The following is a 14,316-nucleotide window of genomic DNA, read 5'->3' as shown; positions in this document are numbered from 1 at the left end:
ACTCTCCTGTTTTCTAGTTTAATGTGTTTGCAGTACCTTTCCTTGACAAAGAGAATTAGGTAAAACATGCAGTTGCATTTGCAACACTTTACTTATTATATCCACATAATTTCTCTGCTGATTCATTTCTGTTCTCCAAAACAGACACTGTGTTGTACAGCTGGTTTTTGTGCACCTCTGCCATTTGTAACACACTTGTTTTAAAATGTTAAATAAAGCAATTTTAAATCAGAGTATCTGAGTAATGGCGAATTAATTTTCATCATAAATACAATAATAGAATTCTCCTGCAAATCTCTAGGACCAAGCATGAGGTTGCTCAGCAATGTATCAGTAAATTAAGACAAAATAAAGGGTAACTAACATGACAGCTAACTGGAATCAAAGAGAAATCAAAAGTTTTATCTGTGTGCAGACAGAGTGGCTCAAAAGAGCTTTCTGAAAATAACACTGTAGAAAATGGGACAATAAGCATTACGTGGTCTACTTATCCTGTTCTTTCTTTCTAAACATTAATTTCATGTCATTCAAAATTAAATCAGAGACGAACGTTTACTTGTGTGCTCACTAACATCCAGAAAGGCCCATCACAGATTTCCTTATTAGAAACTTCTTAATATCAGTGTGGATATAAAATGTTTTAAATATCTGCACCCTAACTAGCTCATTAATCTAAGCATACTACTTAGATGCTTTTCACTTAGGTGGAGGTGCAAAGTATAATATACTCTATATACTGAAGCACCGGTAGTCCTTTTTTCTAGTCTGAGAAATAGGAAGATGCTTTTTGTGGAAGTTATACTATATACTTCACCTCAGTTTACCAAGGTGCTGAACATCACTGGCAAGATTACTACTTGGACCTTGTCACTAGATTTGTTTCTGTGAGCTAGAAGTAAAAGACTTGTCATCTCCATATTGCTCCTGTCTCAGTTTAGTCAACAACCAGGTACCATGTAGTTACCTAGAAATATACGCTACCCTGTCCTTCAACAACCTCAGTAAACATTGCTGATAATAATTATTAATTTAGAAAGGGAAGAAAGCATGTCTTGGTTTAGATTGGAACTCGCAAAAAGGCATCCATGGGAAAATTTCATTTCTTGGTATGAGTCTGCCACAAAGGTACTGGTGTGAACAACACAAACTTTTTCTAGTCAGAAATATTAGTTCAGCCACTGTGGCTCTTCCTTAGGAAAAGGATGAGATTAAACAGGAGACAGGGCTCCAAGCATTCAGCATCCTTGAAAACACTCCTGAAACAGAAAACAACAGCAAGAGCAAAACGAAGGGACTTTTTCTTTCAAGTTTTCCCAGGAATGAGCAGAACACTCCAGGCTTTACTTACTGGCAACTGAACATTTCATGCCAAGTGAAAGATTTGAGAATCTTTGTTTCATTAGGCTTAGCAGAGAGAATTTCAGACATGCATTTAGTATGTTTTCTAAACGACAGGTTGTCATTGAAAATGTGCTGCTTTGAATGGCAATGTGAAATTTATTACATCAAAATTTTTGACATTTGAATCTTAAACTGTCATAACACAGTCAGCCCTATGTGATTTCACATGGGCTCAAAACATAATCCATAAAAAGAAGAAAATATGCAAGAAAATAGAGAGACTGCAAAAGAACACATGATTTTCTCATGAGTAGACAGTTAAAATCAATTCAAACAGCAAAAAATCAAACTAAAAATAAAATTTCTAGATAGAAGTAAATAATCTTGGACACATTTAGGCAATATTACCATTGGGAAAAAAAAGAGATTTAAGTGTGGTGCTAGGATTTTAAAGTAAATGATACTACTGGAGAAAAAGTCTGAATGTATTATATCTTTTTTTAATAGAAACATGATAGTATTGTTGGCTCAGACCTTGGATTGCTTCAAGCACTTATGATAGCCAAGCTTTTTGTTTGTTTGTTTGTTGTTGTTTTTTTTTTTAACTAGTGTTATCTTGGTCCCAAATGTCTCTCCTAAGTAGCTATTCTCATTTTCCCAAATACTTTACTAGGTTACTATGGGGAAAAACAATTTTAGACTTAAAACGCACCCAAGACATCTTTTTCCAGGATAAGTTCCTGCTATGAAATAGGCATTTAGGGTGGGAAGAATCTGCAGTAAAGGAGAGAGCTTTGCAGTGACAAGACAAATCCAGACTATAACTCTTGTAGCCATTGCTGTATTGTAAAAATGGTAGAATACAATATTCTCAGATAGTGACTTTAAATTTCTCAAGAAATTTGTGAGCTTGAGAGCTTAAAAAATGGAATGACTTTCCACAAAGGGGTGTAAAAAAAAAAAAAAAAAAAAAAAAAAAAAAAAAAAAAGACTACAACTTATGTTCTTTCCATAAAAACTCCCCAAAAGGAGATGCTTCTTCAGGGTTAAGTTTTGTATCTCAGGCTTGATGCCAACTTACCCACTGTGATTTAATTATCCCATTATCATCTCCTGTACTATGACACCACTCCTGGATTAATTGTACTGTGATCTCTGTATATGGATTCCTTTTCCTTCTTGTGAACTTTCAGTAAGAAAATCTATTATACAAATAATAAAAATTGTACTGCTCCTACACAATGATTTTAATAAAATTACTTTTCAGATAAGCTGAATGATTCAGTGTAAAGACTCCTACAAATTAAGTGTGTTTCAGTTCAAGCTTTTAGAGATAAAAGGTATCATGATCATGTGCTAGTTTACACAGTTCTTTACATCACTAGCGTGGGAAGTTCTGCTAATTCATTATTTTGAGGATGCAAATAAATTAGACAGGTCAACATGAATAGGTGCTAAGGAAATCTTTGCAACGTTTTTCTTCAGAATACTCCTAAATTCCTTTCAAATCTCCTTTCAATTTCCTTTACTCTTGTAATCACTACGCTACTAGTGTATTAACTTGCTCAGAAGCAAATATGCAAAAAATTGGATTAATTACCCTGCAATTAGATTCATTTCTCAGCATCACTGATTGCTTTTCCAGGTATTGTAATGATTGTAATGGCAAAAGATTTAGATATGGTGAAGCACAATGAGAAATTTTCAAAGTGGGGAAAAAAACAAACAAACAACAACAAAAAAAAAACACTAAAAGCTGCTGCAGATATGGTCACATCTTAGGTACTTCTGAGCTGATATAACTAGTTCAGAATAGAAATAAAGAACTCTAACACTGAACTAGAGCCACTTTCAGATCCTTTCTTTCTTTCAACACCATACACATTATGGGGTAGAAAGGAACTGTTATTCAGATACTTACGAATCATACAGGGAACTCCAAAACAAATAGATTATATTTTCCATTGGGATAACAGCTTTTTTATTCGAGACAAGACCTAAACATATGCTAATGTGTATCTGAGATCAGAGAATTACAGAATGGTCTAAATTGAAAGACACCTCTAAAGGTCACACAGTTCACTCCCTTGTTTAAAGTGGAACTGGCCTCACAGTAAGGTCAGATTGTCAATAGAATAGAGTTCACGTGGTTAAGTTCAGCAGTATGATCTCTGTAAGGAGCACTTAAAGTAAATGAACTGGGACTCTTGCTAAGATTTCACTAAGGCTTTGCCATAAACTGTACAACCCACTTGGGGTCTCAATCCAGTACTCACTAAAGTCCAGGAAAAGAGTCCCATTGATAGTGATGAGCTTTAGATAGGTCCTTTTGCGTGTTGGCTCTATACGTTTGAAGAAAAATGACAACGAAGTATGGGATAATAATATTTCTCTATCACTGTTGGATACTGTGAGGATGAATCCAACAAACATCTGTTGCCTACTTGAATGCTGCTTCTTTTTACTCCTTTGTCTTCAAAGCCACACTTATATTTAGATTGATCTTTCTAAGGCAGCTATATGGCCCCATTACTGTGGATCCGAACAGTTCACAGCCTTTAATGCTTTTATCCTCCTAGAGCCCCTCTGATGTAGGGATGTTCTATTATCCATGCTTTACTGATAGAGAACAGAGATACTAAAGCTTAGATTGGTTCCAGTGGGAATAAAATGCCTACTTACCTTTATATCTGTACATAAATGGCTTGCCCAAGGTCATTCAAGCAGTCTGTGGCAGAGTGAGTGTCCCTATATTTGAATTCCAGGTGAACCCCCTCTGCCTTAAATGGAAGGCTTTTTCCTGGAATTCAGAGATGGGTGTAGGGCAGCCATTCAAAAATACAGCAGATTTCAAACGCAAAAAAAAATATTAGAGTGTAAGTAGCTTTTGACTAAAGAAAGTCAAAACGGGCTGGGGGCAGTGGGAGACAAAAAATGGTCTTTGAATAAAACTGTACTTTTCAAGAGTTCCAACTATGCTAGTGTGGTTATCATAAGAAAATCTAGTAAGGAAGAGGTTTTAATCTTGTGAGATGTCTGGCTGGAAGCCCTCTTAGAGATTTCTCAGCCAGAGGAAAATGAATGGTAGAGTCAAGAAAGAAGATGATATAATCATGTGGTTAAGCAACCGTAATCAAACTATTAGAGCAGGCAAATGAGCAGTGGTATTCAGGTTAGAAGAGACAGAATTTCAGGAGAATATAGTACAGATGTGTAGGGTACAGTTTTTCTATATGGTTCTATTTTGGTGGTCACTTAAATGGTACCTAAATCCCAGTGACATTCAAAACAAACACTTCTGAAAGTCTAGATCTAAGCATCACATGCCTCCAGAAGTTTATGCTTTTACTGAGGGGAAAGGGATGATGAACATGGAAGAAGACAGAGCATATTGGTTTAGGTTAACAGTATTCACCTTTTGGCAAGCCATCATTATAACAAGCTATGGTTAATATTTTACCTAATATTAGAAATTATGAATGGACACATTTATGTAAGGTCTAAATTCCTAAAATGATAAAAGTCTAGTTCCTAATTTGATACTACAAGGCAAGCACTCTTGATTTTTTAGCAGTTGGGCATTTTTATTTTTTTTATTGTCAGTATTGGACAGGTTACAACTTCAGTAAATTTGGAGAAGATACAAAACAAGGTTGATGGACCAGATGATCACTCCAGGATTCAGAGGGACCTTAACAAACTGGAGAAATAGGCAAAAAGTAACCTCATGAACTTCAACAAAGAAAATTCAAGGATCTACACTTGGATTAAGAATAACCCCATTCACCAGCACTGACTGGGGGCCATATCAGTTGGAAAGCAGCTTTGCAGAGAAAAGACCTGGAAGTCCTGGCAGTCAACAAGCTGACCATGAGCCAGCAGTATGACATTCAGAAAAGGTGGCAATGTTATCCTAGCATCCAGAACTGCCTTGGGAAGAGCAATGTCAGCAGACAGAAGATGATCCTTCCCCTGTTCTCTCTATGGGTGTTGCATAACTGGAGTGCTGGGTTTGGTTCTGGGCTCCCCAGTAGAAAGCAGACAAAGACGTACTGTACTAAGTCCACGGAGGGCTGCAAAGATGCCTAAGGGACTGGATTATCTTTTGTACGAGAAAAGGCTGAGAGATCTGGGTCTGCTTCTATGATTCTATGAAGAGAAGAATCAGTGACCTGCAATGTGGGGTCATAAGGACTCTCCTCAAAAGAGCTACAGCTGTGGGATAAAACTTGGCAAATGAATCCCTAACACAGAAGAATAGTCTGAGGAAATTCATTTAATATATGAAGAAGAAACCAGAATTAGGATTAGGCTGGAATTAAAGTGACTTGCTGGGATGAATTGTGAGATTCCTGGTACAGCAATAAGATTTCCTATCAGCTAGATGAGCAAGTTCATGACTCTAGTGTCACTACAGAAGATTAACTACTGCTATCATTAATGTTATTACCAGTAGAAAATCCCAAGAAACTTTGGAGCAAGAGAGAAAAAAAACAGAGGAGGATGTATCCATTAGAATTTGTCTAGAGACAGATTTGTGATGTTCAGTGAAACTGAATGCCAAACCCCTGGAAATACACACCTGTTTTTTTTTTTTGTTGTTTTTTTTTTTTTGTTTGTTTTGTTTTTTGTTTTTGACATTTTAAGAAACTTGTACATGTAAAATTACTATTTTTGTGACTACATCTAGCTTCTCTCCATGATGCTAATTTGCAACTTGCAACTTCAGTTTGCTGGTTGTATGTTTGAAGGTCTTTGTGATATGTTCCATTCAATGTTTAGGAAAGCCTTGGTTTACTGATTTGTTATCTATACCTGGAGCTTTAAGGCAGAGATCATGACAAGCAATGCTCTTTCAATTTTTCAGCACTACAGCTGACCCTTGACAAAATGAGATTTTAGCTTAGCCCTTACCTGGGTTGAAAAGTGTCAGGTCCCCAAACCTGTCCATAAAGGCTTGGAAGATTGCTGCATTCTGACCAAACATCAATTTTAATTAAGAGGAAAATCAGTTCCTGTCCTTAATCTACTCAGTAAAGCATGATGCAGAATGCACTGATGTCATTATATACAATTATATTGTACAACTAGACACTAGATGTCTATTGTTTCTGTCTAGCTACCAGTCCCAGAGGCATTGGGTGATATTAATAAAGCAGATAAATTGAAATAATGAAACAGATGGTAGGCTGGACATGGAGGCCCAATTCTAACAAAGGACTACAATGTTTATATCCAAGGAAGTATTTAGAATCTTACTGGGAATGAATGACTCTTTTAAGTATTATGACATACTTGACCATGAAATAGAGGAGTTCTACTTTCCAAATTTATGGCCAAGTTTTCCAGTCTTGTAATGGCTTTGTAGTGTGAAAGGGTAAATACAATGAAGGTCCATGCACAGAGCATGCAGAATTGTGGCCACTGTGCTATATGTAACACAAACATTCCTTGCAGAATTCAAACAGAAAAGGACAGGGAGTGCAATACGGATAGAGGGGATGAAAGCTCACAGCACTGTTCTTATCATTAGGAAACAGAAATGGCTTCAGAGGAGCAAGCTACAGTCAGCAAAATAATGCCACCCTGTGCAGCCACACAGGCTGTATGAATCACTTTACTGGAGTGAGCAATGGGAGAAGATAATATTGATATCAGTGCAAACAAGTAAAGCTGCCAAATTTTTGCATAGATGAGCTTTTATAAGTAGGAGTTCTAGAATGCCCTTACAGCTAAATCAGCCAAATAAAAAAACAACTCTGTTAAAAAGCCAGCACACAGCACAGGTTAACTCAAGCACTATAATAACTGATGAGTCCGAAATATTTTTAGTAAAACCTACCTGTGACCTTGCCCAAGGTAAGTGATTTGGTGGCCTTAAAATCAATCTCAGAAAAGTTGTGTTTGAGTTTAAGAACTTGATCAACCTGGAAGAGGTCAATAAAATTAGTTTATTAAAACAGCACACAGATACCCCTAGATCTTTCTCTGTACCACAAACTTGTGGGAAGGTTCTCAGTGGCAAATAAGTTAATTCTGCCCCCAAGCGTGATTCAGTTTCTAAAGATAGCAAAGTGAATGTGCTTTGATTTTTGCATGCGAAGCTGAAGGTGCACAAGTATAGTCATATAAAGGGATTTAAAGAAACTTCCCCTGCAGAAAAGCTTAAAAGGTTTAACACTGAAATTCCCCTGCTTCCCAAATTTCATGTCTAGTCACTTCAGAGTGCACTCAAAGGAGACCTCTCTAGGAATGTATTGTGGAGAATTAGTTCTCAATAGAAGAAAACCACAGTGCAGCAGACAATAGAAGACTAGTAATAGAGAAAAACCCTGACTGTTAGTGTAAACCTCCTTCCTAGATAATCAGCCCTACCTATTTTAGTTGCTGTGTTAACTGCATATTATTTTAACAACAAGAAATGGAAATTGCAGAGGAAAGAAAAACTGTGGTGCTCCCTATGTTTCTTTTGCTTTCTCATTCTATTCTTTCATTAACACATGGTTTCTCCTTAAACTGACCCTGCCACTCCTCTGTTAAATGATCATGGCCCAGACCTAGCAAATTTGTTTTGTGATTTGAAATGATGTAATTAGCCTCAGAAAGAAAGCAGAAGGACAAGTAAGATGGTACTCTTCATCCTGCCTTTGAAAAACAGGCAATGCAAGAGAAGAGGGGCAGATGAGGGGTCTCATCTCCCATGAAATCACCACAGTCATAGGGCACACTGAAGGGTGGGCCTACATCTATCAAAGGGACAGAACATCAGCAGTCACACAGTGGCTGTACCCTGCCCTTCCTCTTTGAGAAGATAAGGCTGCTGTGGTCACATTCACTTTTGGGGCACATACACCTAATGAAAAAACTTTCCCAGGTGCTCCCTCCTTGGTTGTTTTTCTCCATATGACAGCTTTTTAATGATATACATTGTGTGTTCCCTTTGAGTCTACAGGTCACACAGATAACCCTGGGCCCCAACACGGCTCTAGTGGTCCAGATGAATTTCTGGTCAAAGGTGTTTCCCAGTTCACAGACTGTAAGAGACAAGGGAGAAATCACTCTACTGAAAATACCACTGCTGTGCACTCTTCAAGGTACGGTCTGGGCCAGGCCCTGGTCTGGATGGAGCTTTGGTTTAACTCACAGGGCTTTTCTGCTGCTGGACACTTTTCTGCTGCTGGACACTTTCCTGCTGCTGGCAATCAGGCAGTGAAATCAGTGGGGCTGTCTATGGCATGAAGTATTCCTTTACACCAAACGTGAAACTGGGAATCTAGCCCTGAAAATAAGCCATGACATACCTGAATGATGAGCTCTCTGCCTTCTCTGTTAATCTTCACATGGTGCAGCTCACGGTTGGCAAAATTTCCAGAGTCAATTGTGAAAATAAGGAGCCCATCCTTACTCAGCTTATATCGTACCTGTAAACTTCCTTAAAAGCAGAGCAAAATTCTATAAAAAATGTGTCCATAATGAGATACTGTTCAATACATTTACATAACATATAACTCATTTCCGTTTTATTATAGTGGAGAAACAAGGTTAAAAAGTCAAGAAACAGGTTGAAGAGAAAAGAGTTCACACGTTAATAAAAAGTATGAAAAAAATGCACTGAAAGAGTTTTTCTTCTTACTAGCTAACAAACGCGGCTGTGGAGAAACATAACTTAATTGAGTAACTGAGTGTAACAAAGGAAACAGTGTCTGTCTGCAGGTCAGACATTTAGCATGGCCACAAGAGCTGATCTACAGTAGTCTGTGAAGGATTGCTTCCACCAGAGGGCATGCAGGCCTTGCACTATTCCGTTAAACTCATATTTGTGCATTTTACTATTCCAAGTCAGGACTTCATCAGGATATAACAGCAAGTGCAGAAGACAGTGACAACTGAGAATTATAACTTAATTTCAAGCATTTAAAGGCCCAGATTCTTTATGACTTATATGCAATGCGAGAAAATATATGTTGCAAATGATTACCAAAAAAACACTTTGGTTTTCCAAACTATTTGAAAAAATAAACAAACATCTCTTTCAGTCTTTGCAGAAATAAATACAGCATTGTGACTTCAGAGACACACCACTGACCCTTGATGTAGTCTGGTAGTTTAGTGAGGTGAATGAGCAGCCCTGCTTTGCTCCTCTATTCGGCCATATTAATGTTGCAAGACTGACTTCTTGTCTAGAGTTAGAGGCAGGGGACAAGAGGTGGTTCTCCTTCACTGTACAGAGTGGACATAACTGCCCTCCTTACCCTTGACCTTAACGCAGGAATAAGTGCAACTGCACTGAAACAGCACTTGCAACTGCTGTCCTTAAGGCTCTTGCAAAACTACTTTATGAGTATAAAAAAATGTATAAGCTTCCTGTAGAGAAGGAATTTTGCAACCTCTACGCAACTCACAGTTATGTCAACAGTTCTTCCAAATTGGACCCAAAGTCCCTTTAAAATTGTCTCTCTTCCTTTGCCTCACCAGGATGTTTGCTGCTCAGGCTCCTAAGAGCAGCTCTTTTTGTAACATTCTGTGTAATCCCAGATGAGCACTACCTCTCTCTGAGCTTTGCAGGATAGAAACAAAGTTTTCATAGATGAGAGGGAAAATGAGAATGAACTACTAGGATGAAGGGCTTTTTAGCTGACTGAGATGTCTGCTGGATCAGGTGATGGTTTAAATCAAAAATATAAAAAAGTATTTAAAAGGCATTTACGTTATCACATAGTCATGGATGTAGGAGGGAAATTTCTGAAGAGATCAAGGTCAGTAACAACTGCTAAATTATCCGGTGTGATAATATAGGACCTAATTCAGCTGCCCTGATTCATACAGCAAAGCTCCTGTCCCCTCATTGCATGTCCAGGACAAGGAACTACTGTTTATCACCTTTAAAGTAAAAGTCCAAACTTATATCACAGTCCCATTTTCTTGTACATTTTCTGAGTGATGCATCAACAGGGAATAAAAGTGTGAACATTCGATAATAACATTAGAAAGACATGAGAAAAGAAGCCCAAGTGCAAAAAAAGTTGACAGAACTTCTTCAGACTTGTTTATCCAGTAAAAAGTGGAAAGGTTGTCTGAACCTGCATGTCACAGCTGAGATGACCACACACAAATAAAGTGAAATGCATTGTGACAGAGTAACAGACTGGTCCTAATTGAAAATCGCATCCCAGAAGAAGCATTTTATCAGCCACTCACACCTCGTACCTGCAGTCTTTGAAAAGGGCCTAGTGAAAAAAATGGAACAAGATTTGGTCTGTGACCTCGTACTAGTTGATTAGTTTGAAAATCTAAAAACACGCTTGTCTGCTCATTTCAAATGCTATGATCACACCAGTATATAAAATAAAAAATGGTACTACTACATCCAGGAGAACAACATAGTAACCAGCACATTTGTGTTCAAACAGTCAGCAAGATATGCAATCTATCCAGGCTCTTAGCTGCTTCAAATAGAGACTTACTCATTGTCTTCATCAGAGAAACACCAATTTCTGCTTCAAAGCAGAAATCATCTGTTCCATAGAGACAACAGAGGTGGTTCTTAACATTCATTAAGAAATAATCTTAAAATTCATTAAAATATATATATTTTTATATATATTACATATATATTATATATATATAAGTATATATATATAATATATAAAATAATCTTAAAAATCATTAAAAGAAATAAATGAATAGCTTCTTATCAAATTGCTTTGAATATCAATAGAAACTTTTTTTTTTTTTTTTTTTGGATGGCTGTTCTTCAAAACCATTTTATTCGAGCTGGCATTTGCCTGTGGTCAAATTTGTATTAATATAAATCATAAGTATATGGGCTCATGTCTCCAGAGATGTTTTGGCATTTACACCAATGGAGCTGAGAGCTGATTTTGATATGCATTCAGTATCAAAATTTTTAGTGTTGGCAGAATACAGAATCATTACTTTGGTAGATTACATTGCCATTTTGCTATTTGACAGACAAAATAAATAGATTACTAATTAAAATTGTTATTAAGATTTCTTTTTTTGGCCTCTGAATTTTGATTATCTGGTCTGCTGGCTTTTTCCATCGTATCATCCCAGTGTCACTAACCACAAATACAAACCTGTGCATAAACCAGCTCCTATTCTCTTTTTTGCATCATTTCTGCCTCACAATAGGTATTCACACTAATCATAAGCAGCATAATTTCTGGCAGTCTTGTTGCAGTCATGCTTGTCATTCTCTTTTCAGCTCCCTGTGTCTGAGCATGCACACCTGGAGTGCCATAATGTTCAAGCAAAGCACTGCCTGTTGTGTTTTCTTCTTTCTCTAATATATGTGGAATTGCTGGAGGCAATTTCTATCAAGTCCATAAAAGAGGGAGGGAAAGAAAGAGAGAGGTATCATGTTTTTGGCCTTGGGCTGTGAAATTTTACTGGACATATTACCTCAGTAGTATTAGGTACGAGTAGATTCACACTTAATGATTATAGCCATCCCTTTTAGCTTCAAATTCTGGAGGTAACTGCCACTGCAGACTATGATCAACATGCAGATACACTGCACTACCTCCAGAACAGCCTGACAGAGGAGCAGGCGTAGTTTAGCTGCTGTGTGACCTCTTTTCTCCACTTCTGCAGGAAATGAGTCCACATGGGCTGCAATGCTACTATGACAAGGCCACTACTAGTATCAAAGCTGGCTTGCTACTCACCACTGTGGCTTTCAAACTGTAATTTGCAGTAGTATAATCCATGACTGTAGGGCTGAATGACATCTCTCCACTCATATCAAGTGGCTTCAGAGACATTTTTAACAGGATTCCACAGGGATCCCCTTGTACAGAGGAATGTTTTGGGAAATAGACACCAAAGAGAAGTATTTATGCCATCCCATGTTGGTGAATAGGTAGGGGTTGATTGTTCTGAAACAGAACACTCCCAGGATACTCTTTCAGCGGTGATGGAGGTCAGGGTTAGTCCTTGCTAGCAGTACACTAATGATCAGTATCAGCATAACTAAACCCCAGGCAGCTACAGAAATAGCATGGTGCCTTCAAACTGTTTCTACCCATTTCCTGAGGACAAGAAAGATGAAGTAGCAGCTCCTGAATCTAGTAATAATACAGCGATATTATGCTGGTTCGAGACTTCCAAGTGCTCAGCCTGAAGAAGAAAAGTTATTCATAAGCAAGGTTCTTGTCACACATGCCACCAGGACTACTGGTCTTGTGTCATTTTGTCTTGAAGAACCAAACAGTAAGAAAGGGAATGACAAGCCCTTGGGGTCTGAGACTTCTCTGCGGGAATTTCATTTATAGAAACGGGTTTTAAATGAGCCCAGATTGAACCCAACATCTAAAACAAGTTCAGTAGCAGTTTTTAATGACTTAAACTGGCTGGAGCAGCTGGCAAGACATCATGTACCCCTCTGAGAAGCTGAAGTTAGTGCAGGGAGCATGTGCGGCTGGCACACATAAAATGTACAGCTTTATCACCATCATGTAACATCAGGAAAAATCACTTAAATCAGGGCATCTGGCAAGTCCAGTTTGGGAGGAGTGTGTATGTATAAAATATGAAACACTGCATTAGGATAAGGACTTTATAATACACCTGTGTGTCCCATTGCCACAGAGGCACCCAAAAACACAGAAGTACCAACAGAACCTCTCTGAGCTCTCTCACACTGGCAGTTACCCTTGTCAGACAGTAAGGTGTTACTGATGCTAAGCCTACCCACCCTCAGCACTTACTGAGCTATTGTTAACAGACAAAATAATAAAGGACGGCACGAATTAAACAACAGGTGGGAAATATTAGAAAGCCTATTGATATTGTTGCTATTATGAAAAGAATTAAAATATTTAGCCCAGAAAGTCATTTGCAACTCATAAAGTGGAAATGTCATTTTTTCATTCCTGATTGCAGAATAGCAAATGACAGCTTTCAGTCATCTCCACCAGAAAATACCTCTCTGGCAACTTGTACAGCTTCAGTGTCCCTCTTTATAGCCTAGATATTTAAAAATGAACAAATGCTTTCTTAGTTAGGAGCAGCTGGCTAAGAAACCTGCTCCTTAATTAGCAGCTTCTCCCCAGGGATATTTACTCAGTAAATTTACTCTTCAGTGGAAGTGCCACTGGTGATTCAAAGAACAGGGCCCATCTCCTCTGCATCCACTGGCTTTTAACTAAGAAAATGCTTGCACATTTTTAGGAGATGACTCTTGCTATTTGCTTTGCTCAGGAAAAACAAAGAGGAGAAACTGCTGAACATGTTTGCTGATACGATTTCTCAGCTACAGTGTTGGTTCAGATGACACTGTTTTACAGGGTTAAAAAATAAATCATGCCTCCCAAATTCTGCTAATCTCTCATGGTAGTGAAAAAGGTACTTATTTGAATACTTCCCACTCAAGACTTGAAGCATTCAGGACTTACAGATCATATTCAAGACGCATATTAATAACACACTTTCATGTTGCATTTCTTCAATTTAGAGAAAAAAAAAAAAAAGGCAAAACAACAACAAAAACTAACCATCCCCCCCCTAAAAACAAACAAGCAAGCAGAATAGGAGTCTGTCTGGAGGCCCATGACCTCAGATTGCTTTGCAATCCTGCTAGGCAGCGGGAGCAGAATTAAGAATTTCACTTAAATGTCAACAAAATGCAGCTAGTTCCCTTATACGACTGACAAATTTGTTTAACCTTAGTAGACATCTCATTTCCACCAGCCACCAGTTGGCTTAACACAGGCTGACCAGCAATTAAAAAGGAACTGGCAGATGCATCTTACTCCAGAGCTAGAAAATATTGCAAGTCTAAAAGATGACCCAGAGGTCCACAGTTGTATAGCTCATCATACAGTGGCTTATACACCAAGGTTATTCCAATGATTTTAAGGGGAATGTTCTATACAAAACAACCCATATTCATGCCCATGTGCCTAGGCCTAAAATGGGAAAAGGGCTACTCCACAGATATGGAATATACTA

General features: G+C 38.0%; 1 protein-coding gene across 4 annotated transcripts in view; it reads right to left on the bottom strand.

The window, feature by feature from the left end:
* CNTNAP5 (contactin associated protein family member 5) overlaps nucleotides 1-14,316 on the bottom strand; it is a 287,334-nt gene that overhangs the window by 16,756 nt on the left and 256,262 nt on the right. For 3 of the 4 annotated variants that reach the window (XM_035332452.1, XM_035332451.1, XM_035332453.1), the window contains 2 exons: nucleotides 8,643-8,773; nucleotides 7,184-7,268 (listed from right to left, as the gene is read on the bottom strand). In XM_035332452.1, coding sequence (XP_035188343.1) covers nucleotides 7,184-7,268; nucleotides 8,643-8,773 — 216 coding nt within the window. Of the gene's footprint in view, nucleotides 1-3,093; nucleotides 4,142-7,183; nucleotides 7,269-8,642; nucleotides 8,774-14,316 lie in introns of those variants that run through there. The other variant, XM_035332454.1, reaches the window with a different exon arrangement.

Source organism: Oxyura jamaicensis, chromosome 7, assembly GCF_011077185.1.
Source record: "Oxyura jamaicensis isolate SHBP4307 breed ruddy duck chromosome 7, BPBGC_Ojam_1.0, whole genome shotgun sequence".
Lineage (NCBI taxonomy): Eukaryota > Metazoa > Chordata > Aves > Anseriformes > Anatidae > Oxyura > Oxyura jamaicensis.
This window is presented reverse-complemented; position numbering and strand designations above follow the sequence as displayed.